Below are 23749 nucleotides of genomic sequence, written 5' to 3'. Positions count from 1 at the left end.
ATATAATTCCATTCTATTAAAAAATCATTTATTGGGATGCTTGGGTGGCTCAGTTGGTTAAGCATCTGACTCTTGGTTTTGGCTCAGGTTATAATCTCAGGGTCCTGTAACTGGGCCACTGAGTTGGGCTCTGTGCTTAGCAGGAAGTCTTCTTGAGATTCTCTCTCTCTCTCTCTCTCTCTCTCCTTCTCTCTTTCTCTCTTCCCTCCCCCGTCTCCTCGTGCTCTCACATGTGCATGCTCTCTCTCTGTCTCTCAAATAAATAAATATTTCTAAAAAGTTATTTATTCAACAAGTACTTGTGCTGTGGGGAAGACGTTGGGGTTTGAGCCAACAGCCAAGAAAGAATTCTTGAGATGTCTTTGGTGCAAAAAGGTAACTTTATTAAAGCAGGGGGACTGGACCGTGGGCAGAAAGAGCTGCACTGGGGTCGTGAGGAGTGACCCATTATATTCTTTCAAGTTGGGAGGGGGTTTGGGATACCGTAAGCCTCCAGGAATTTTGGAAACAAGGTTTCCAGGACCTTGAGGAGGCTAGCTATTGTTAGGAAAAGCTCATTTATTACTGTCTAATAAAACCCAAGTCATGAGACCGTTCAGATGTATATCAGTGAGTTATATGCTTGGGGGAGTGATTGTCAACATGCATCTTGGAAGGCAGAGATAAAGGATGTTTCCAAAGGAATTTTTAAATGTTAAAGTAGACTTACAGGATCCTGGGGATAGGGGTAAGATTGTCTTTTGCCCTTAGCAAAGTATTAGCATTGAGGCAGCTGTGTCCCTAGAGGAATGTCACTCTGCCTGGTTGAAGGATTTGTCAATGAGCTGTAGATAGTAAGGAAATTTAATTTTTTTTTTTTTTTTTGCCTTTGCGTTCCATATCACTCAGACACCCATTCAAATGTCAGACACTGTTCTAGGCACTAGGAATATCACACTGAAAAAGCAGACAAAAATCTCTTTCCTCCAGGAACTTACATTCTAGTCAGAGAGAAAAGATAAATAAGAAAAATGTAGCATACCTGAGATAGTGGCAAGGACTAAGGGACAAAAAAAATCAGGGAAGGAGGATTCTGAAAGGCAAGGATATGATGGGAACTTACAAAGACTGGCCAGCGAAGCCCTCACTGAGAAGGACACCAAGCAGAGGTGAAGGAAGTGGAGGGGTAGGCAGAGCAACGGCTCCCAAACGTGTCTATGTCCTAAGACCCCAGGACCTATGGAGGTTCTACCCTACATGGCAAAAGAGACTTTGTAGGTGTTATTAATTGAGTGTCTGGAGATGTGAAGGTTGGCCTGGATTAGCCAGGTGGGCCCAATGTCATCATTATGTCTTTATAAGCGAAAGAGGTGTCTGACTGAGGAGCAGACGGGCCAGCGGAAGCAGAGGTCGGAGCGATGTACCAAGGGATACACGCAGCCTCCAGAAATCCGGGGAAGGCCAGGAAACAGGCTCTCCCCCTAGCAACTCTAAAAGCATTGGAGCCTGTTGAACCTCGACTTGAGTCCAGTGAAGCTGATTTCAGACTTGTGACCACCAGAACCGTGAGATAATACACTTTTGTGGTGCTGATCCCCAGAGTAAGTTGTTACAGCACACTAGGAAACTAAGGCACGGAGCCAGGCCTGCAGGGGTGCAGGTCTGTTAACTGCTGTGGCAAACATCCCCAAAGTGCAGGGGCTTTGTAAAACAAGCATTCAGTTCTGCTTTGCAGGACAGCAGGACTGCTGGCAGGCCAGGCGCTCTGTGCCATGGACACGATGGGGATCCACTTCTGGGGCCCAATCATGGCTCCACCGCCCCTCGGCCTCCCAGTCCCCCTGGATACTTTGCATATGACTCAATGATTAGGGAAGAAAGGGCATGGACAATTGCAAGAGAGAAAAGAAATGGGAGGGCCTGGAAGAGGCAAATGGCACTCCTACCCATGTTCCCGTGCCTAGGAGCTCCGTAATGACATGGCCCTCTCTAGTGTTGCAAGGGAGACTGGGAGCTGGACCTTATATATGTGCTCAACAAAATAAATCTGATTTGGCAAAAATGACCACTCTGCTATAGCCCATCCACCTTTCTGGCCCCCAAATGTCTGGGCATGCCTTTGCCCACCCCACCCCACCCCCCGGCCCAGAACACAGTGACTCTTTGTTGTAAAGGATGCAACCCCAAGTCCCATTCAGTCAACACCCCACCCAAAACCCAGATGTCCAGTGATATAAAATTGTCTCCTTCAGGTTTGAATGTTAAAGGAAACCAAATACGTCACCCCCAACAAAGAGAATGCAAAGACTCTTCTCAGAGTTTTGAAATGGCCAAGCCTAAACTTGGGTGAAGGGAAATTAGGTATAGATTATATGGGAACTCTCTGTACTCTCCTCAATTTTTCTGTAGAGAAACTCTAAAAAAATAAACCTATTAAAAAAGCAGATGGGGAGCAGGGAAACTGGTCTAAAGAGACAAAAGAGACTGAAAAAGAAATGCAACTGTGACCCTTGGTTGAATTCTGGATTTGAAAAAAGCTGTAATAAACAATTTAGGGACAAAAGGACAGGTCTGGAAATGAAGAAACCATTAGAAAATATTTTTTAATTTCTTTAACTGAATTATTAAATTTCTTGATATAATAATGACATTAGAATCACGATGGATTGTTTCTGTCCTCTTAGAATACACTGTGAATGGGGTGCCTGGGGGGTTCAGTCAGTTAAGCATCTGATTCTTGATTTTGGCTCAGGTCATGATCTCAGGGTCGATGGATCGAGCCCTGCATGGAGCTCTGCATGGAGCCCTGCATAGAGCCCTGCGTTGGGCTCCATGCTCAGTTGGGAGTCAGCTTATTTTCCCCTCTCTGGGCACTTGCTCTCTTTCTCTCTCAAATAAATAAATACAATCTTTAAAAAAATACACTGTGAAGAATTTAGGCATGAGTTATCATGAAAGCTGCAACTTAATCACATGGTTAAACAAATAAGTAGGCAAATGAAGAGTAGTAGAGAAATTAACAATAGTGAAATAGAATATGTGACTAAAGAACATATAGCTGACTGTTCCTTTTTCTTCTTATTTTTTAGATTTTCTGTAGATTAAAAAAATTACATACATAGATGGAGGGAAAAAATAAGAAAGATCATTGCATTTTTTGGAGAAGCATAATTTTATATTAAACGTGCCTGTGAGAAAAAAAATTTACCTGTTCTATTTTCCTCAAGACAAAGGGCACTTGGAAGCGTATTTGGATTGTCTGGTCTACGGTTCTCCAGGGTCAAACTTGTCTCAGTCTTTGCTGAGTATAATATCTAAGAAATTCCCAAGTAGATTCAGGGTATTGTATAATGACTATATGCTGGGGACTGTCCACATTTGTATATGGTCAAGTAATATTTCATCCTTTGTTGGATTTTATGACATGGTCAAAAACACCATGGATGATGATAGCAAGGGCACTGGCAAATGAGTTGTCTGTCCTTGAGTTGCCTGCTTATCCAAGACTTAGTAGTCAACTCATTCTTGTTGGTGAGATCGGTCAAGGTTACATATAACAACAAACACTTAAACATGAACCAGGCTGAGTTCAAAGCTCGATAATGTATTAACTTATTTAATCCTCACAACTCCATGAGGGAGATACACTATTTTGCAGATGGGGAAACTAAGGTAATGTCTTAGATCACACACTCATAGTTGGCAGAGCTAGAATTCGAATCCAGACAATATAGCTACAGAGTATAACTCGTATGTTATATTCAAAAGAGCACCTAGCCCATATTTATGGTCATGTGGTCTATATGATTTCACAGTCTTTTTTTTTAATAGGATTTTATTTATTTATTTGATAGAGAGAAACACAGTGAGAGAAGGAACACAAGCTGGGGGAGTAGGAGAGGGAGAAGCAGGTTCCTGGCTGAGCAAGGAGCCCGATGTGGGGCTCCATCCCAAGAACCTGGGATCATAACCTGAGCCAAAGGCAGGTGCTTAACGACTGAGCTGCCCAGGCGCCCCTGGTGTTCACATTCTTTTTGACAGAATTTGATTGCAGGGCATTTTCCCCATGCAAACAGAGCCGGACAGAGCCCGGAAGGTAACATTCTCATTTTAAAGGCAAAGAGAGTTTTATCAAATCCCACCCGATGGCATTGTTATCCACCAACCTCAGAATGAGAGTATTTGTCAACTGTTCCAGGAACAAATTTTGTTAGTTTTTTTTTTTTTTAAAGATTTCATTTATTTATTTGACAGAGAGAGATGGAACACAAGAACAGGAAGCAGGAGAGGAAGGAGCAGGCTTCTCGTCAAGCAGGGAGCCCGTTGTGGGCCTCGATCCCAGGACTCCGGGATCATGACCTGAGCAGAAGGCAGCCACTTAACGGCTGAGCCACCCAGGTGCCCACAAATTTTGCTAGTCTTTTTTTTTTTTTTTAAAGATTTTATTTTATTTATTTGTCATAGAGAGAGAAGCGAGAGCAAGCACAAGCAGACAGAATGGCAGGCAGAGGCAGAGGGAGAAGCAGGCTCCCTGCCAAGCAAGGAGCCCAATGTGGGACTCGATCCCAGGATGCTGGGATCATGACCCGAGCCGAAGGCAGCCGCTTAACCAACTGAGCCACCCAGGCGTCCCAAATTTTGCTAGTCTTAAATCCAGTTGACATGAAGCTTTTTTCAAATATCTTGCTACCTACCTGACTGTATGTGCTGTTCATAAGAAGGGCCACAATTTTCTAATCCCTGTCCCATTTTTCTCAAAGAGAGAATCTGAAAAATGCATTTGATAACGGTGAAGCATTTTAAGAACTCCCAGACAAAAAACATCTTTGCTCCTTGTCAGCATTTATGCCAAATAATTTTTGGGATTTTCCATCTGCTTTCACCAAGAGGGGGAGTCTGTTTCTCCATCCCTTCTGTCTGGGCTGGTCTTACGACTTGCTTTGGTCAAGAGATTTCAGCAGAAGTGATGGTGTTCCAGGGCTGAGTGGAGTTCTCACCGTGGCCTGTTGTCTCTCAGAACCCATCCCACCACCATGAGAACAAGGCAGACCTAGTCTGCTGGAGCATGGAGACCACGTAACAGGATTCAAGTCAGCCCTGATGTCCCGGCCGAACACCAGACATGGGAGAAAGCCAGCCAAGATCAGCAGAGCCATTGCTGGTAGCAAATGCATGAGGAAGCCTCGCCGGGCTCAAAACTGTATAGCTGAGCCCAGCAAAAGTTCTGACACACAGAAGCACGTACTAAGTAAATGGCTATTATTTTAAATCACCAAATTTTAAGGTGGTTGGTGACCCAGCAAAAGTTAATTGACACTCTGTGTTGCTATACACTTGGCACTGGCTTTTCTGAAACCTCAGCATGTCTCAAAGGTATCCCCAGTACCCCACTGTCTTAGTCTCTTCAGGCTGCTATATACCACACAGGCTGCTGTATAACAAAATACAGCAGACTGTGTGGCTTACCAACAACAACAATTTATTTCTCACAGTTCTGGAGGCTGGAAGCCTGAGATCCGGGTGCCAGGCTGCTCAGGTTTCTTCTGGGGTGCAGACTTCTTAAACATGAACCAGGCTGGCACAAGGGGAGTGAGTGGGAGAGCTCTGTGGGTATCTTTTAATAAGAGTGTTAATCCCATTCTAGAGGGCATAGCCCCTCCCAAAGACCCCACCTAATACTATCACCTTCTGAGGGGGCGTGTAGATTTCAATGTGATTTCAACATCTGAATTGTGATGAGACACAAGCAATTCACTGTCTTCATGACTGTTGACCAGAAGCCTCGGTGCCTCATTTGGGGACCATAGGACTGCCTGAGTGTCCTCAAAACAGGCATCTAGCACCCCCACCCCCCCAAAGTAAGTAAACCAAGACAGAGAAAGGAAGCTGCCACCCTTGAATGTCTTAACAAATACAGAATCTGAAAGGACAGATTGAAATGGTTTAGCAGCCCAAGAGCCATCACGCAGAAAGGGTGTTACTACTTTTTAGCATTTAAAAAATGTACTACTAATTTTTCCTGGGGAAGAATTAATTGCTGTGCAGAAGCCCAAGTAGGTAGGTCTTTTTAATCCCAGCAGTCAAATGCGAACTTTTCTAAAACCTGATTTTCTCTATCAGGAGCTTGGTCTTTCTGTTTACCAGCTGTATCTTCCTGTTCATTAGCTGTTCCTAAGTACCAAGTGGATAAAGACTGTGTAAGAGGGGTTGTTCCTTTGGCTGATCCCCAGGGTCACATTTAATTGGGAGAAAATGGTAGGTAGGGGATCACTGACCATGATTATAGCAGCCTTTCTGTTGAGAGCTCTATCAGCTGCTTTCACAGTTTTGCAAAACAGCAAGAACAGAGCATTCTTCAGATGCTGCTCATCTTTGCCCATTACTGACAATACAAAACTCTAGTGACCAGGTTTTAGACTGTGTTGCAGGAGGCAGCATTTCAAATTAGTTGTTTTCTTCCATGAAAATTTCTGCGTGAACGGATCTCAAACAGATGTGCTCCAACCTGTATGCCATTTTCACCATACTTTGCTTAATCTGTTTGCAGGATCTCTTAATGTATTAGGGAAACACAACTTTTGTTCATGATCTAAGCTTTAAATAATTTTGCTTTTGCTTATGATGGTGTTTACAATAAAGTAATAGTTTTATGTTTTTAAGTGCATCAATCTTTTAAGATTGCTAGATTTTGTGTCGTAGTTACAAAAGCCTTTTCCCAAGTCTCTACAATTACTTGCCCATGTTTTCTTCTAGTGTTTTATAATTTTGCTTGTTATCCTTTCAAGCCTTTTTAAAGAAAAAGAAATTTGAGTCATTTGGAATTTATTCTGGTATAAGCTTTTTCAGGTGCTTAAAGTTGATCCCCAAACCAGCTATTAAATAGTCCATTTTCTTTCACTGATTTGAGATGCCAGCTTTTATTACATAATCAGTTCCCATATGCATATTGATCTGTTCCGGGATCTTTCATTCTCTTCCATTCATTGCTCATCCATTCATCAATGAATACTGCTTTTAAATATTTAGGTTTTATAATGTTTTAATATCTAAACTTAAAAAAATTTTTGACTATTTTTGCTCATTTACTTTTCCATGTTAATCTTAGAATCATGCTGTCCAATTAAAAAAAATTCTGTCAGTGTTTTTATTGGAATCACATTATTTACTGGCTAGCTTAAGCAGAACTACCATTATAATACCAGGTATAGTATTTTATGTTCAGTATACTTTTGTATTCATTTTGAGGATTTAAAAATTTTGCTCACAAACTTCTTTATAATTCCTGTTAGGTTGGTTCTGACGTATTTTATCTTTTTAAATTGTTATAAATTGATCCTTTTCTTTCATTACATTGTCAAAGTTCTTTGTACGAAACTGTTGACTTATGAATATTCATATTGTATGTCACTATGTTATTCAATTTTTACTTGTTTCCCATGAGATTTTCAGGTATATGAACAGATAACCTATAAATAGTGATAACTTTAACCTCCGTTTCCCACTTTTATATCTCTAGTTTCTTTTTCTGATTTATTTTAAGGATTTTATTTATTCATTTGTCAGAGACAGAGCACCTGCAAAAGCAGGGGGAGTGGCAGGCAGAGGGAGAGCAGGAAACCGACTCACCGCTGAGCAAAGAGCCAGATGCGGCACTCGATCCCAGCACCCTGGGATCATGACCTGAGCCGAAGAAAGCTGCTTAACCGACTGCGCTACCCAGGTGTCCCTCTTTTTCTGATTTAATTGTGTTGTTTAGTGTTTTCAAAAACCCATTAAGTGATAATAATGAACATTGCTGTTCTGGTTAAAAATGTGTAAAGTTCTTTGACATCTATCCTTCAAAAGATGGAGACAAATTCTCTTATTCCTTATTTTTTTTTAAAGATTTTATTTAGTTATTTGACAAAAAGAGAGAACACAAGCAGGGGAGAGCTGCCGAGGGGGACCGAGAAGCAGGCTCCCCATTGAGTAGGGAGCACGGATGTGGGGCTCTATCCCAAAACCTGGTATCATGACCCTTGAGCTGAAGCCAGATGCTTAACTGAGCCGCCTAGGTGCCCTGGCAAATTCTCTTCTTGAATGTCGGCTAGATGGAGTAACTTGCTTGTATGGAGCAGCAATAAAGTGGAAGGGATAATGTGTGTCTTTGGAGACCAGGTCATAAAAGGCAGAGCAGCCTCCTTACTCTGTCTTGGTTTACTTACTTTGGGTGGGAGGGGGCAGTGCCAGATGCCATGTTTTGAGGATACTTAGGGAGTCCTGTGGTCCCAAATGAGGTACTGAGGCTTCTGGCCAACAGTCATGCACGTGAGCTTAAAAAAATGGGTCCTCCTGCTCCAGATAAGCCCATAGATAAACTGTAGCTCCAGCTGATATCTTGACTGTAATCTTAAGAGAAACATGAGCCAGAACAATGCTGCCAAGCTTGCCTCCCAATTACGTGTTGGTAAAGTTTTTGTTCATTGGAGTAGATTAAAAATTGATTCACAAAAACCTTACAAAGCTTAAAAATGAATTGTATCAGTTTGGTCTAAAAGGAGCAATGAGAGCACCACATGAAGAGTACTTCAGACCCCTGCACAACTATGGATGGAAAACAGCTGAGAAAACTGATTTGTAAACATGGGCTACTTTTTAAGCAACAGGAAGGATAATTCAGACGGCAGAATCAAGAGTCCACTGGACGGAGACAAGAGCCACTGAACATTCCCAGGAAGTATGATGAAGTCCTAAGCAAGGAACTGGCAACATTTACCCAACTGAATTTCAGAATGTCTATGATCTAATGACTGCTTTGTGCCTTCCATTCCCCCTTTGAAGAAAAGTGTCTGTAGAGCTAAGTTTCCTGTGCCTCTCCCATTACTGGGTATGAAGTATGTGGTAGTGGTTGGGACAGATCATTTGTCTTATTTATTTTTTGTTTGTTTAAAGATTTTATTTATTTATTTGACAGAGAGAGGAGACACAGCCAGAGAGGGAACACTAGCAGGGAGAGTGGGCAAGGTAGAAGCAGACTCCCCACTGAGCAGTGAGCCCGATGTGGGACTTGATCCCAGGACTCTGGGATCTTGACCCAAGCCAAAGGCAGATACTTAACAACTGAGCCACCCGGGTGTCCGTCATTTGTCTTTTTAATTCACAGATCTTCATACAGAGGAGCCTATTTATTTATTTATTTATTTATTTTTAGGATTTTATTTATTTATTTGACACACGGAGAGAGATCACAAGCAAGTAGAGAAAGAGGGGGAAGCAGACTCCCGACCGAGCAGGGAGACCAATGTAGGACTTGATCCCAGGACCCTGAGATCATGACCCAAGCCAAAGGCAGAGGCTCAACCCACTGAGCCACCCACGTGCTCCAATTTATTGATTTTTAAAAACAGATCTTATTTATTTATTGTACACAGAGAGAGACAGCGAAAGAGGGAATACAAGCAGAGGGAATGGGAGAGGGAGAAGCAGGCTTCCTGCTGAGCAGGAGTCCAATGCAGAGTTGGATCCCAGGACCCTGGAATTATGACCAGATTGGAAGGCAGAGGTTTAAGGATTAAGCCACCCAGGTGCCCCAAGAGGAGCTACTTTAAAGAACCACTTAATGCCCAACCAAGGAACTGCACCCAAAGCGCCTCATCTGTTCCAGGACCTCACAAAATCCTGAACCTTGATATTGTAAAGGGATGAGGGCTTTTTGCAGGGGTTTGGGGAAGAGGTGAGTGTTCACTGCTTGTGGAAAGAGTATACAACATTTGTGGCCTGACGGTGAATTTTGGAAGTTTTAAAACATGGCCCCCAAAACTAACTCTTCCCCCATCAACCTTATTCTATGGCTGCTTCACCAATACAGTAGAGAATAAAGAGTCTGTGTCAGTTTTTGGTCCCAGGCTTTCAGAAAAAATATTCAGTGTCACTTGCTAAAAATGACAGGACAGACTACTCAGGACCATTACAATAGGTATTAAGGATCATACCAACACAGTTTTGCAATGGGGATTAGGCTCAACTCCAAATACACCATGGCTAAGTGAAAATTTGGAGTCGAGAAGCAGGTTGGGGATGAGTGAACGCAAAGTTACTGTGAATAAATTACAAGGAGGTAAGGCGGGGTGGTTCCGGCAGAAGTACCTAACAGAATTCTTTTGAAGATCCGCCAGGGTGACCAGACATCACCTGGGGGGAGGGCAGAGGCTAAGGAACCTGAGCAGTTAAGGAGGTAGAAGGCTTTTGCTAAAACTGAATTTTACAATAAAGTGCACAGATGGGTCTGGAAGGTTTGAGATCTGACTAAAGTTTGGTCAAGCAAAGAATCTTTGTCATTAAGAAACCAGCAATCTCCACTTTCTGTCGTTTGAGACGCTTGCTTTAGGAACCCAGCTCCCATGCTGAGAGAAGTCAAGACCACACGGAGAGGCCACAGTGTAGGCATTCCAGCAACCCCAACTGAGGTTCCAGGGGACAGCCGACATCAAGCGGTAAGACACGTGAGTGGGGAAGCCCTTGAGAGGACTTTAGCCCAGCCATGCCACTCCGCCCACAGGACAGACAGACCCTGAACGAGAATCATCTGAGCCCAGTGAACCTCCAAAACCATGAGCGGTAACAGTAACACGATTGCTGGCTGTTATCGGGACTGAAAACCCAGTTTAACTCAGGCTCGCCATTATGCCCACCGCAATCTGCAACTGGGAGACAGCGGGAGCCCTTTTCAGAGGCGTTGATTGGCCTACACTCATGTCAATCCAGATTTTCTGCCCATTTGGCTTTTCAGTCCGCGCCCACTCCACCCCCATTTGTAGTTTCGGCAAAACCCAGAGGCTACCCGGAAAGACCACAAGCGAGCAAAAGACCTCCAGGAGCGGAGTTTAGGGCGGCTTCCTCCGGTGCGGCCCAATGAACTCTTTCTTTCGGCAGCCAATTCCATCCTCGAGACCGCCCAAGAGGAAGAACGTTTTGATTGGTTGTTTAGTACAGGGGCCCAGAGACTCACGGGAGCCTCGACCAAACACTTGCCATTATTGTCCCGTTCGCCTGTCAATCATCCCGCCTTTCTGAATGGGCGGAAACTGGCCGCCCTGCGGGCACCACCTCTTCCTGGGCTGGAGTGCGGGGAGGCTATGGGCCGCAGGGGCTGCGAATCGGCCGCGTGGGCGGGGCTGCGTTGCTCCGCCTGAACAATTTCTCGGTCCGGAAGCGCCGGGAGTTCCCCGAAGCGCCCGGCCGTGCGGGGCGGTCCTGAGCGAGGATCGAAAGCGGGGGTGGGGGCGGGGCCGGGGCGGGGCCGGGAGGAGGCGGAAGCGGCGAGAGCGCTCAAGCCGCGGCCATATAGGAGCAAGCGTCCGGGCCGGCGGAGCGGCGGCGGCGGGGTTGGCCGGGGTGGCGGGGAGCTTGTACCTGGGCGGGTGGGCCGAGGGCCGGGGTCGAGACCGGGGATCGGGTGACGGGCGGACTGAGCTCCCGCCCCCGCGCGGCGCCGGGGAGGATGCGGCCGGGGGCTCCGGGGCGGGGCGGGCGGCGGCGGCTGCAGCGCTAGCGGCGCAGGGGGTGGGCGGCGGCGGCATGAGGCGCGGGGCCGGCGCCCGCGGGAGGGAGGCGCTGCCGGCGGCCCGGCCGCTCCCGCTGCAGCTGCTCGCCGGGCTCGCCGTGCCCTGCTTGCGGGGCCCCGGACGCTCTCGTCCCGGCCGCCGCCCGGGCCGCCTGTGGTGACCATCCGCCGCGCCGCCCGAGGCTTCACCCGCGCCCTCCCTCAGGGCGCGCCCGCGGAGCTCCGGCCCCAACGCCTGCTCGCGGAGGCCGCGCCGGGCGGCGGCGAGGCCGGAAGATGGCCTGGGTGCTCAAGATGGACGAGGTGATCGAGTCCGGGCTGGTGCACGACTTCGACGCCAGCCTCTCGGGCATCGGGCAGGAGCTGGGCGCCGGCGCCTACAGCATGAGGTACCGGGCGCCCTGGGCCGGGCGGGCGGAAGCTGGGGTCTCCTTGGGGAAGGCCTGCACGACCCCGGGCCTCTGCCAGGCGCGGCTGCGCCCAGCGATGCCCGGGTCTCCTGACCGCGGGGTCCGGGCCCTGCCGCGTGGCGGTCGGGTCCAGGGAGCCCCGCGGGCGTCTACCCACCCGGGTGGCGGGCGTGGGAGGGCGGCCCTGCAAGACGCAGCGGGAACTGCTTCTGAGAGCTGAATTTTTGCTGTAAAAGTGGCCGGCTGTTAGGATGGCTTGGGTTGGTGGGGGAAGGGGCTTCCTTTTCCTTGGAAGTGATTTACAAGTCCCTTGGAGCTTGAATAGTGTACGAAATGGTAGAACTTGTATTGGGAAAATACTCCAAGGTTTTGGTTATCAGTTTCTAGTCTGTTCTACATTGTAGTGTTTTCTGGTTGCAAATTTTAATCATTTGCTGTTACAATAGTAATTATAAATGAAAGGAGACTCGGGGGGAAAAAAACCCCTAACTTGGTGATTGTTTCAAAGTGAAATTTTTCATTTTGGTAACCATTCTCTCGGGCTTTTTTTTTTTTTTTTTGAAGAGGCTTTAAGATGCAGTGATTGCACAACAAACAATAGTTTGTTTAGTCTCTGCTGGCTGTACCAGTAGCCATTCATTTTGTTTAATGTTGAAGGTTGAAACAGATCAGAGCTTAGTTTCTGGCCTTTATCCTGAAGAATGCTGTATTGGGTATTTTATGTTTTTGTTTTTAACTTAGGTCAGTTTGCTGGCTCTTTATTTTTATTTTTAGCAGCTATGTTGAAATACAGTTTATGCAGTATAAGTTCACCTGATTAAAGTGTACAATTCCATGGTTTGGCAGCTTTTTGTTAAGGCGAATTGAGATTTTCTGAATGTGTTCTTTAAAGTAATGCCTGCTGTCTTTGAAGTGCTGTCCAGTCCTCTAGTAGCTTTCGTACATCTCACTGCAGCTCTCAGGGAGGGCAGAGAGCATAAATGTCCTGAAGAGAGACTTGGGGGTCAGAGCAGGCCTGGAATGGTGGGGGGGGGTGCACCCTGAAGAAATTCAGCTTTTATATTTTAAAGGCAAACTCTGGGTAATAAAGAACTCTCAGAAAGAAGGAGATGTTTCTTAGAGTGTGGAAGTGTGTGGAGGAAAACCATTGGTCACCAGATTCTGACCCTGATTGGGTATGTGCTCCTTTCCCTGAACTTGGCACTTGCTGTTTGCAGTTGTGCAACTTCAGGGCTCTGGATGAGGTGGCTTATTTTCTAGAACAGCTGTCTCAGTTGAAGAAATTGATTTATTGAAAGTCACAGGGTCATCCCACACAGTACTAGAGACAGTGATTTCCTAGTTAAAACACAGACCTCAGGTGCCATGCTGCTCCTGGAGACCAGTTAAGGCACATGAAGGGAATTTAGTGTTTTCAGGTGAAAAGTTGCTTCTCGGGTCTCAGTTATGGCTAAATGTAAGTTTGTGGCCAAGAATTTTGCTTGTTAGGGTTATCTTGAGCTTTTACTTTTTTCCTAGAGTTTTATTTCTTTTAGTGACCCAGCCAGCTAATGAACTTTTGTGTGTGTTTTAGTCTGTGAAAAGGAAAGAAAATCATGATTTTAACCTTTCCCTGACCTTGTTCTTAAAATAATGTCTGACATCTTTATGATTATGGGTCTTATACAACACTTGGCCATGGGGAAACTTTCCATTAAATGTTTTTAGTTATTGCTTACATGGTGTGTCATTTAATCTAAAATTTCAGGTATTTTTGAAGGCAAGTACCAGTTTTTAAGGAGTTATTTAGGTTTGTTTGTTTGTTTTCGTATTTAATTGTATCCTCAAAACTGAGCAGCTGATGAGAGTTCTTGCTTGCCTCTTGCAAATTCAAGGGCCTTTATATGAAATTCAAACTTGGGTAGTTCCAAAATGGACGTGATACAGATTGTCTGAAGTAGGCTTTACGCTGTTGGAGGCCTTCTTTAGATTGCACTTCCCAGCTTGGACCAGGAGTCCTAAGAAGGCTGGATCTTAGGAGTGCCTGGTATCTCTCTTCTTCATGGGCAGGTAGTCTCTTTTCATATCGCATCAAATGGGAAGTAAGGCTATTGATGCTTATCTTTCTCTTTGATTTCTTTTTTCTAAAGCTCAAGAATTAAACTCAAGGTGCTGAATTTGAAATTATTGGAAAATGACTTCTTAATGAAATGAAAAGCTGCCTACAAAGTAAATTTTTTTAAATTCCAAAGTGAAGTATGCTTACTATATTTGCTCTTTGGATGGTTTAAACCACCCTTTTTATTTTTATTTTTTAAAGATTTTATGTACTTGTCTGACAGAGAGCACAAGCAGGGGGAGTAGCAGTAGAGGGAGAAGCAGGCTCTCCACTGAGCATGGAGCCCAGTGTGGGTCTCGATCCTAGGACCAGGAGATCATGATCTCAGCCAAAGGCAGACACTTAACTGATTGAACCTCTCAGGCCCTGTAAACCACCCATCTCTAAAGACTTTTTAAGAAATGGTTTCCTTGATTTGGGGGTAGAAAGATGGTTTCTCTCAGTAGTCTGACTTAAAAATCTGTTTGCGTTAGGGCACCTGGCTGGCTCCATAGAACATTGGCTCTTGATCTCAGGGTTGTGAGTTCAAGCCCCCAGGTTAGGCATGGGACTTACTTTAAAAAACAACAACAACAAAAAAACAGAACTACTTGCATTAAACTGCAGGCTGATAGTATTAGGCTATGCTGTGACAAATTTTTGATGCTGTCTTTTCTTCTTCCCCTCCTTTTTCCTCTTGGCTCTGTTTCATTTTCTCTCTCTGTCACCACCCTTCTCCCTTCTGTGTGTACTGGTGTACCACATTTATATGTGAGATATGAGCTACTGCAGATTCTGTTTGGAGTGAGGCAGGTCATAAATGTTTTTAGAATCTTAGTTATAATATCAAGATTCTAGAGATGGATGAAGAAACCTTAGAAACTTCTAAACCAATCCTTTTATTTTAAGTGAGTAATCTGAAGCCCATTGATGTTACAGTATTGGGATGCAGTGACCTGCTAGTGATACTACCATTCCAAATGAAGGCTAAGCTTCCCCTCACTGAAGGAAGGCTGAAACCCATTGTACCTTGAAATCTGGGTCATTCATGTTTTCTGAAGTAAGGGACAGATAACTAAATGACCTTTAGGAATTAGCTCATTAAGACTTTCTTAGGAGGGTCTTTCTTACCTCCTGGTAATTTTCTTCCCATCTTACTGTTTACATGAAATTTAAAATCTATAACAACTTAATTTTTAGGACTTGGGAAGTACTGTGATCTCTTTAGATTACACATAAAATATTAAATTATTACCTCACAGAAGACATTGGCCACGTAGACTGGGGAGACCTCAGGTTGTGTGAGGCTCTTGACCCCGGTTGTCTAAAAGATGTCACTGGAGGTTCTTGATCTCATCAGGAGAAAGACTTGAAGGACAGACACTACACAGAAGTACGAGCAGGAAAGTTTATTAAAGCAAAAGTATGCTCTCAAAATATGAGTGCTGGTGGGCTCCAGGGAGTGTGGCATCTGTTAGGGTTTGGATTTCTATCCACGCCCAGTGTGGAGCCCAGCACAGGACTTGAACTCAACAGCCCTAAGATCAAGACCTGAGCTGAGATCAAGAGTTGAACGCTGAACCAACTGAGCCACCAGGTGCTCCTGGGTTTCTCTCTTAACAGTTGTTAACAAGAGGGTGGAATATTCATCACTTGAGGAAGGAATTTCTTGGAAACATAGCCTTTTCTTCCTTATTTGGCCAGGGGTTTCCTGTCATGATACCAGTGTTGGGGAGATTTTAGGTATGGTAATGTAGTGTAATAATAAAGGAATAATGTGAACCTTGGCCTACTTTGTCAGCCATCTTGGACCTGTCTGGTTTGATCCAGTTTCTTGTGGTTTTGTTTTGGAATGCTGCCAGGACAGGCCTCTGACTTCCTTATAGTTGGCAATGACTTCCTATATGCTGGCTTGCAGACATCCTATTAGAACCTAACTAACTGCCTACTCTAAAACCATTATAGTTATTTCCCGGGAAATGATAGGCTCACTTTTTCATTTTTGAGGAAATTTCTGTCACATAACCAGGTCTGAATAATCACAGTTTGTTAGTTTTTCCTTTAAGTTAAACTAACTTTAACTTCTGTGAGAGAAACTGCTCAGTCAGACTCCAGATCAAAGATTATTAAGGTGGCATAAAAGCTTTCCTTGAGATAACCACTGCACTTTGGTGTGCAGCAGAAATATACCTACCCAAGAACCAATATATACTAAATTAATCATTTTTATGCAGTGGTACCACTGCCTTGATTTGGATAGTTTGGATCCACTGCCTCGATTGATGTTAAAGCCCTAGCAGGTTTAATCACCATTGGTTGAATGCAAATGTCATCAACGTGATAAGGGCAAATATTGTTTTAGTATTGTTCTGAAAATAGGTTTGACCTCCCAAATCCCCTGAAGGAGTCTGTTTCCTCAGGATACCACAAATCACACTTTTGAGAATCTCTGGTTTAATGTGTATAGTTATATCTATAGTTTGGATGCGTAAAATGTTTTCTTCTAAATTAAAGTAAACCCATTATTAAAGCTTGAAGAAGTTAAGTAGCCTGCCACAGTGTCCTTCCACAAATGGTGGAGCTAGGATTTGAAGCTCCAGAGCTGGTGTGTGACTTCTTTCCATTGCACCGTTTGGCTGCCTACCAATTAATAGAGAGGTCCATCATAGAACATGATCTTTGTAGATGGGAGAAAAATCAGCCAGGAAGGCTGTATATATTTTTTCTTTTTCTTGTTGTAGCTTGCTTTTTTTCCCCCTCCAGGACCTTGCCGAACTTAATAGTTCTCCCCCCAACCTTTTTAAAGATTTTATTAATTTGTTTGGCAGAGAGCACAAGCAGGGCAAGTGGGAGAGGGAGAAGTAGGCTCCCTGCTGAGCAGGGAGCCAGATGCAAGGCTTGTTCCCAGGACTCTGAGATCATGACCCAAGCTGAGGGCAGACGTTTTAACTGACTGAGCCACCCAGGCTCCCATGAACTTAATAGTTCTAATAATTTGTAGGATCTCAGACTTTGTAGTTAGACAATATCTTTAAATAATGGTAGATTTGTTTCCTCCTATGTGATCTTTACATTTCATTTTCTTGCCTTGGTGTGTTGGTTAGGGCATCACTGTAGTGTTATTTAGAACCACTAAAACTTGAGTTTTTAGTCATAATGATTTTAGAGAGTGTTCCCAAAGTTTCATAAACAGGTTATCTTTGTTCCTAAATGAGATTGGTCTTCAATTTTCTTGCACTCCTGGTATTTTTTTTTTTTTAAACATCGAGGCTGTTGGGTATGATAATAGCCATACCCATCACATCAGTTTCATGTGAGATGGATAGCTTGCTCTTTTTATGTGCCATAAGTTTTATTTATGTATTTATATATGTATGTATGTAGGCAGGCTCTATATCTAACATGGGGCTTGAAGTTACAACCCTGAAATCAAGAGTTTTGTGCTCTGTGAATGAGCCAGCCAGGTGTCCCTAAACAGTTTTTTATGAGCTGAGACTTAATTGCTCAAGATTTTGTAAAGTTCACCTGGAATACAGCCTGGATTTGGTGATTTTAACTTTCTTGCACAAGTAGATATTTGACAGTACCGTAATTTATTTGACATAGGAGTATTCAGAATTTGTGTATCTTGGCAAGTCGTGGTAATTTTAAATTTCACCAAAAATTGTCTGCTCTGAGTTTTCAGATTTTTTTTTTTAAAGATCTCTTCAATATTTGTGATGATGCCTTTTCTTTTACTTTATATACTACTTGTGTCTTTTCCTTCTTTTGTGACGTATTTCAGAGGCTTGTATCTTCAGTGCTTCTCAAAAAGCCAAATTTTGGCTTTACTTTACTTTTCTGTTGGATTTTCTATTTTACTTTTGTGGTCGTTTTCTTCCTTGTTTCTTGATTGCTCTTGTTATTTTCCAAGTTGGTTGGTTGGATGCTTTTTTCTTCTTTGGTTTTGGTGGTTGTTTTCTAACAGATGCATTTAAGGCTATATATTCAGCTAAGTATCTCACAGGATTTGAAGGCAACGCCTTTTTTTCATTCAGTTCTGTTGTTTTCTTTTTTATTTTCTTTCTTTAGTTCTTCATATATCCTGGACCCTAGCCTTTGATCATGCATATATGTCATAAATACCTCACCTCTGTGACATGCCTTTCTGTTCTCTTTTTGGTGGCTTTTGAATGTTCTTGATTTTGATATGGTCAGATTGACTAATCTTTTCACTTATAGTTGGTCTTTCCTTACTGTGAGTGTGTACGATATTCTTACAGTCTTTTCTAAAGATTTATTACTTTAATTTTTAATTTTTATATATTTTTAAGATTTTATTTATTTTTTATTTATTTGACAGAGATCACAAGTAGGCAGAGAGGCAGACAGAGAGGAAGGGAAGCAGGCTCCCTGCTGAGCAGAGAGCGCGATGTGACCTGAGCTGAAGGCAGAGGCTTTAACCCACTGAGCCACCCAGGTGCCCCAATTTATTACTTTATATGTCACACCTAAGTTTACAGTCTGTCTGGAGTGATTTTTTTTTTCTTTTGTTTTTGGTAAAGGTAAGGTAAGAAGTAGGAGACCAATTGCGCTTTTCCCTGTTAGAAAAGACTTTTTACTTGAGCCTCTTCACAATGACATTCTGTAAATCACCTGTCCAGAAGTGTGGAGTTCTGTTTCTAGATTCTGTATTCTGTCCTTGTGTTCCTGGGGAATACTCAACTACATCATGCTTTGTCATTATACTCTCGGATTCGATTTGTTAATTTTTAATTTGGGTCTTTGGCCTCTCTATTTATGACTGAAATGAGCTTTTCATTTTCATTTTTAGTTCTGTTTGTAGCTAGTTTTGACTTCAAAGTTACATTAGACTCATAAAATGAGTTAGTGTATTTATTCTCTTTCTGTTCTGTTTGAAGACTTTCTGTGAGAGCTGTCTTTGAAAGTTGGACAGAACTTGCCTATAAAATCATTCTAGGGCAGGAATTTTCTTTGGGGGAAAATTTTTAGCCACAATATCAGTCTCTGTAGGATTATTTTAAAAAGACTTTTGTGTCTTGAAGAAAGTTTTTGTAAGCTTTTATTTTTGTAAGTAATCTCTACACCCAACACAGGGCTTGAATATACAACCCCAAGATCAAGAGTCACATCCTCGGACACCAGCATGGCTCAGTGGGTTAAGCCTATGCCTTCAGCTCAGGTCATGATCTCAGGGTCCTGGGATCAAGCCCGGCATTGGGCTCTCTGCTCAGCTGGGAGCCTGCTTCCCCCCTCTCTCAGCCTGCTTCTCTGCCTACTTGTGATCTCTCTGTCAAAATAATAAAAAATCTTAAAAAAAAAAAAAGTCACATCCTCCATTGACTGAGCCAAGCCTTGGTGCCCCTGTGTCTTAAAGAAAGTTTTGATAAATTATTTTTCTAGGAAATTGTTCATCTTATCCATAGTTTCAAATATGTTGGCATAAAGTTGGTAGTGATATTCTCATCTTTTCAGGTTTTTTTTTTTTTCTTTAAGATTTTATTTATTTGAGAGAGAGGAACATGAGTAGGGGGTGGAGGGAGAGGAAGAAGTAGACTCACTGCTGAGCAAGGGAGCCCCTTGTGGGGCTTGATCTTAGGACTCTGAGATCATGACCTGAGCTGAAAGCAGATGCTTAACCAACTGAACCACTCATGCAACCCTCATTTTTAGTTTTTATTGGTGATACCTCCTTTTTTATTCATACTTATTTGTTCTTTCTCTTTTTGAGTTGTCTCTCCTAGACAGATACATATAAATATAAATTTTGTAGGGCATATTGGACCAGACCCCAGACCTTTTGTGCCCTTCGTATTTATTTGTTAAGACTACAAGAAACTCCAGAATTTTAGGATACTGCTTTTCTCCTGTGTTTTGGTCAGCACTGTGGCACTGCACCCCCTCAGTTCTTTCTTTCTTTTTTTTTTTTTTTATTTGAGAGCGTGAGCGCACATGTGCATGCATCTGCGAGCATGGGAGGGAGGACCAGACTCCCCTCAGAGGAAGGAGCCCGATGCAGGGCTCATACCCATGCTCCTGGGATCATGACTTGAGCCCAAAGCGGACACTCAACTTACTGAGCCACCCAGCTGCCCCAGACCTCCTTAGTTCTTAGCCATCTCCCCTTACTTGCCGGTTCCTAACATCCTTCCACCTTGCCTTCTGGAACCTTCAATCTGCCATCACATGGATTGAATTGTGTCCCCCAAGAGGATATATTGGAATTCCTAAACCCTCAGGACCTTAGAATGTGACTTTATTTGAATAAGATTTTTATAGAGGTAAATCAACTAAAAATGATGTAATGAGGACAGGCACTGGTGTTTTTATAAAGAGAGGACCTTTGGGCACAGAGGGAAGATTAAGTGAAGACCTACAACGGGAAGCTGGCCATGTAATTTGGAGGGATGCATCCACAAGCCAGGAAGTGCAGGACTTCACCAAACACCAGAAGCTGGGGGAGAGGCCTGGACCAACTCTGCCAGGAACCTTATTTCAGACTTCTAGCCTCCAGAGCCGAGAGATGTACATTTCTGTTAGTTTGAGACACCCAGTTTTTGGTATGTTGTTACGGTAGCCTGAGGAGACACAGGCAGTTTTGTCTCATAATGATATCTTCATCTTCCTGTTCCTTTGGAAAGTAGGCAATCCTTCCAGTCTATATTTTTCCTCTGAAGCCCTTGCAGGTGGTGGTGGTTTATTTCCATAGGCCGCCTGCTGCCCCAGAACATGAAGGAAGTACTTCTCACTGTTACTTTTAAGCTATGCTCCCTTTCTCCTTCCTTGTAAGACCCCCAACTTTTAATTTCATGTTACCAAATTTCAACCAATCAGTCACTCAGTTATTGCAGTCATCTTTTTTTTTTCAGTGTTCCAAAATTCATTGTTTCTGCACCACGCCCAGTACTCCATGCAATACGTGCCCTACTTAATACCTACTACCAGGCTCACCCAACCCCCCACACCCCCTCCCCTCCAAAACTCAGTTTGTTTCTGAGTCCATATTGCAGTCATCTTAGTGATTTCTGGGTCAGTCCTCATTTTTAAAATTTTAGGTCCTGGTTCACTGTCATTATCTGACGCTACTAAATTCTCGGTGATTTCAGAAGATATCCAAATGGACCTTCCAGTACCCTAGCATTTCTGTTCCCTGTATCTCTCTTACAGTGGGATTTCTTCAGCTTCTCAGTCCTAGGATCATATGTTAGACCTTGATATTTCCAGTCACATATAATACCAAATTCAGAGTTCAGTGTTAACTACTACCTTTCTACCCTTTCAGCTCACTCCTTCAGTACCTTCCTCTTGCTGTCATTTGGCCCACCTACGATTCTTGATTCGACTCTATTCACACTTTTTCTTTCCTTTTTTTTTTTTTTTGCAATTTATTTATTTTAGGAGTGCCTGGGTGGCTTAGCCATTAATCATCTGCCTTCTGCTCGATTCATGATCCCAGGGTCCTGAGATTGAGCCCCACATTGGGCTCCCTGTGGTGGGAATCCTGCTTCTCCCTCTCTTACTCCCTTTGCTTGTATTCCTCTCTTGCTGACTCTCTCTGTCAAATAAATAAATAAAATCTTAAAAAAAAAATGTTTACTTTAGAGAGAGCTCATGAGCCAGAGACAGGCAGAGGGAGAGGAAGAGAAGCAGACTCCCCACTGAGTGCGGCTCCAACTCACAATCCTGAGATCATGACCTGAGTCAAAAGCTGGAGTGAACCACCTAGGTGCTTCACATCCTCTTGAACACCTTTTTTTCCCCTTCAGCCAGTTTTAATTTTCATGGACAGTCGTTGTATTTCGTTGCATATAGCTTTGTCTCTCTTGCCCTCTCTTGGTTTATTTCCTTCCCATCTTTTTTATTTTAGCAGAACTGTAACCCTGATTAAATGTGATTTTTCACTTCCTTTTAGTCACCTAAGCAGTTGAATGTGGTCGAAAAGTACTGAGTGGTCTCACTTGAAGTTCACAGCCTTAGTGTTCTAGTGCATCCTTTTGCCACTGCGTTGTTCCCATAGTGGTCTTGTCCACTGTTCCCCATCCCAGCACTCGATGACTCCAGGACTCCTTGGACCCTCCTACCTCCCACCACATCCTCCCCATTCCCGCTTTCCACTGATTGAGTCCTTTACTTTGTACTTCCTTCTAAGCTTAGATGTTTTTCTTGACATATTTAGGTGTGGTTTTCTTTTTTTTTTTTTAAGATTTTATTTATTTATTTGACAGAGAACACAAGTAGGCAGAGAGGCAGGCAGAGAGAGTGAAGCAGGCTCTGCACTGAGCAGAGAGCCCGATGCGGGGCTCGATCCCAGGACCCCGGGATCATGACCTGAGCCGAAGGCAGAGGCTTTAACCCACTGAGCCACCCAGGCGCCCCATTTTTTTTTTTTAAGATTTTATTTATTGGGGCGCCTGGGTGGCTCAGTGGGTTAAGCCGCTGCCTTCGGCTCAGGTCATGATCTCAGGGTCCTGGGATCGAGTCCCACATCGGGCTCTCTGCTCAGCAGGGAGCCTGCTTCCCTCTCTCTCTCTGCCTGCCTCTCTGCCTACTTGTGATCTCTGTCTGTCAAATAAATAAATAAAATCTTTAAAAAAAAAAAAAAAGATTTTATTTATTTATTTGACAGACAGAGAGAACACAAGTAGGCAGAGAGGCAGGCAGAGAGAGAGAGAAGCAGGCTCTGCACTGAGCAGAGAGCCCGGGTGTGGTTTTCTTTTATTTGTCCTGCTTTGGTTATTTGGGCTTCTCCAGTCCTTGAATTGGTATATTTCATTAGTTCTGGAACTTGCTCAGCCTTTAATTCAAATACTTCCTCCACAATATTTTTCCCTCTTCTAGAACTTCAATTCAATGGAAAATCTCACTATATCCTTTCTTTCTCTTTTGCATTTTCCCTCATTTCACTCTGCTGCCTTCTGAATAACTTATTTTTGCCTATATGCCAGTCTACTTATTCACTCTACTCTACATTTCTGTCTACTTTTAAAGCTAAGTTTTTAATTTTAGCAATTTTGTTTTCCAGTTCTAGAAGTTCTATTTGGGGAATGCCTGGGTGTCTCTATCAATTAAGCATCTGCCCTTGACTCAGGTCATGATTCTGGGGTCCTGGGATTGAACCCCGTATCCAGCTCCCTGCACAGCAGAGAGCCTGCTTCTCTTCCTCCTGCTGTTCCCCTTGCTTGCGCTCATTCTTTGTCTCTCTGTCAAATAAATAAATAAATGGAATCTTTTTAAAAAAATGAAAAGTTATTTGTTCCTTTTCAGTTTTGCCTACCCTTAAAATTTCCTTTTCCTGGGGGCACCTGGGTGGCTCAGTCCTTAAGCCGCTGCCTTTGGCTCAGGTCATGATCCCAGGGTCCTGGGATCGAACCCCGCATCGGGTTCCTTGCTCAACAGGAAGCCTGCTTCCCCCCTCCCACTCCCCCTGCTTCTGTTCCCTCTCTCATGTGTCTCTCTGCCAAATAAATAAATAAAATCCTAAAAAGAAAAAAAAAAAAGACGTTGTTCGATTCTATAAAAAAAAAAATAATAATAATAATTTCCTTTTCCTTACAATCTTTTTGGGCTTGTCTTTTATTTCTTTAAACAGAATAAGCATAATTTTATAGTATGAGTCCATTAATTCTAGCATCTGAATTCTTTGAGGGTATCAGTCTGTGTCCAGTTAGAAAAATAGAAACCATTTAGATGTTTAAAGCAGAGAAAGATGTAGTGAAGTATTAGTTTGCAAAGGTGCTAGAA

At 43.4% G+C, this 23749-nt stretch overlaps 1 protein-coding gene across 2 annotated transcripts in view; it reads left to right on the top strand.

The window, feature by feature from the left end:
* Positions 1-11561: 11561 nt before the first annotated feature.
* Positions 11562-23749, top strand: part of UBP1 (upstream binding protein 1) — a 58022-nt gene continuing 45834 nt past the window's right edge. For both annotated transcript variants that reach the window (XM_059162205.1, XM_059162204.1), the window contains exon 1: positions 11562-11910. In XM_059162205.1, coding sequence (XP_059018188.1) covers positions 11798-11910 — 113 coding nt within the window. In that variant the 5' untranslated portion in view covers positions 11562-11797. The remainder of the gene's footprint in view (positions 11911-23749) is intronic.

Source organism: Mustela lutreola, chromosome 2 (assembly GCF_030435805.1).
Source record: "Mustela lutreola isolate mMusLut2 chromosome 2, mMusLut2.pri, whole genome shotgun sequence".
In the NCBI taxonomy this organism is placed as follows: domain Eukaryota; kingdom Metazoa; phylum Chordata; class Mammalia; order Carnivora; family Mustelidae; genus Mustela; species Mustela lutreola.
The sequence above is the reverse complement of the archived record's forward strand: the minus strand, read 5'-3'. Positions and strand labels throughout refer to the sequence as shown.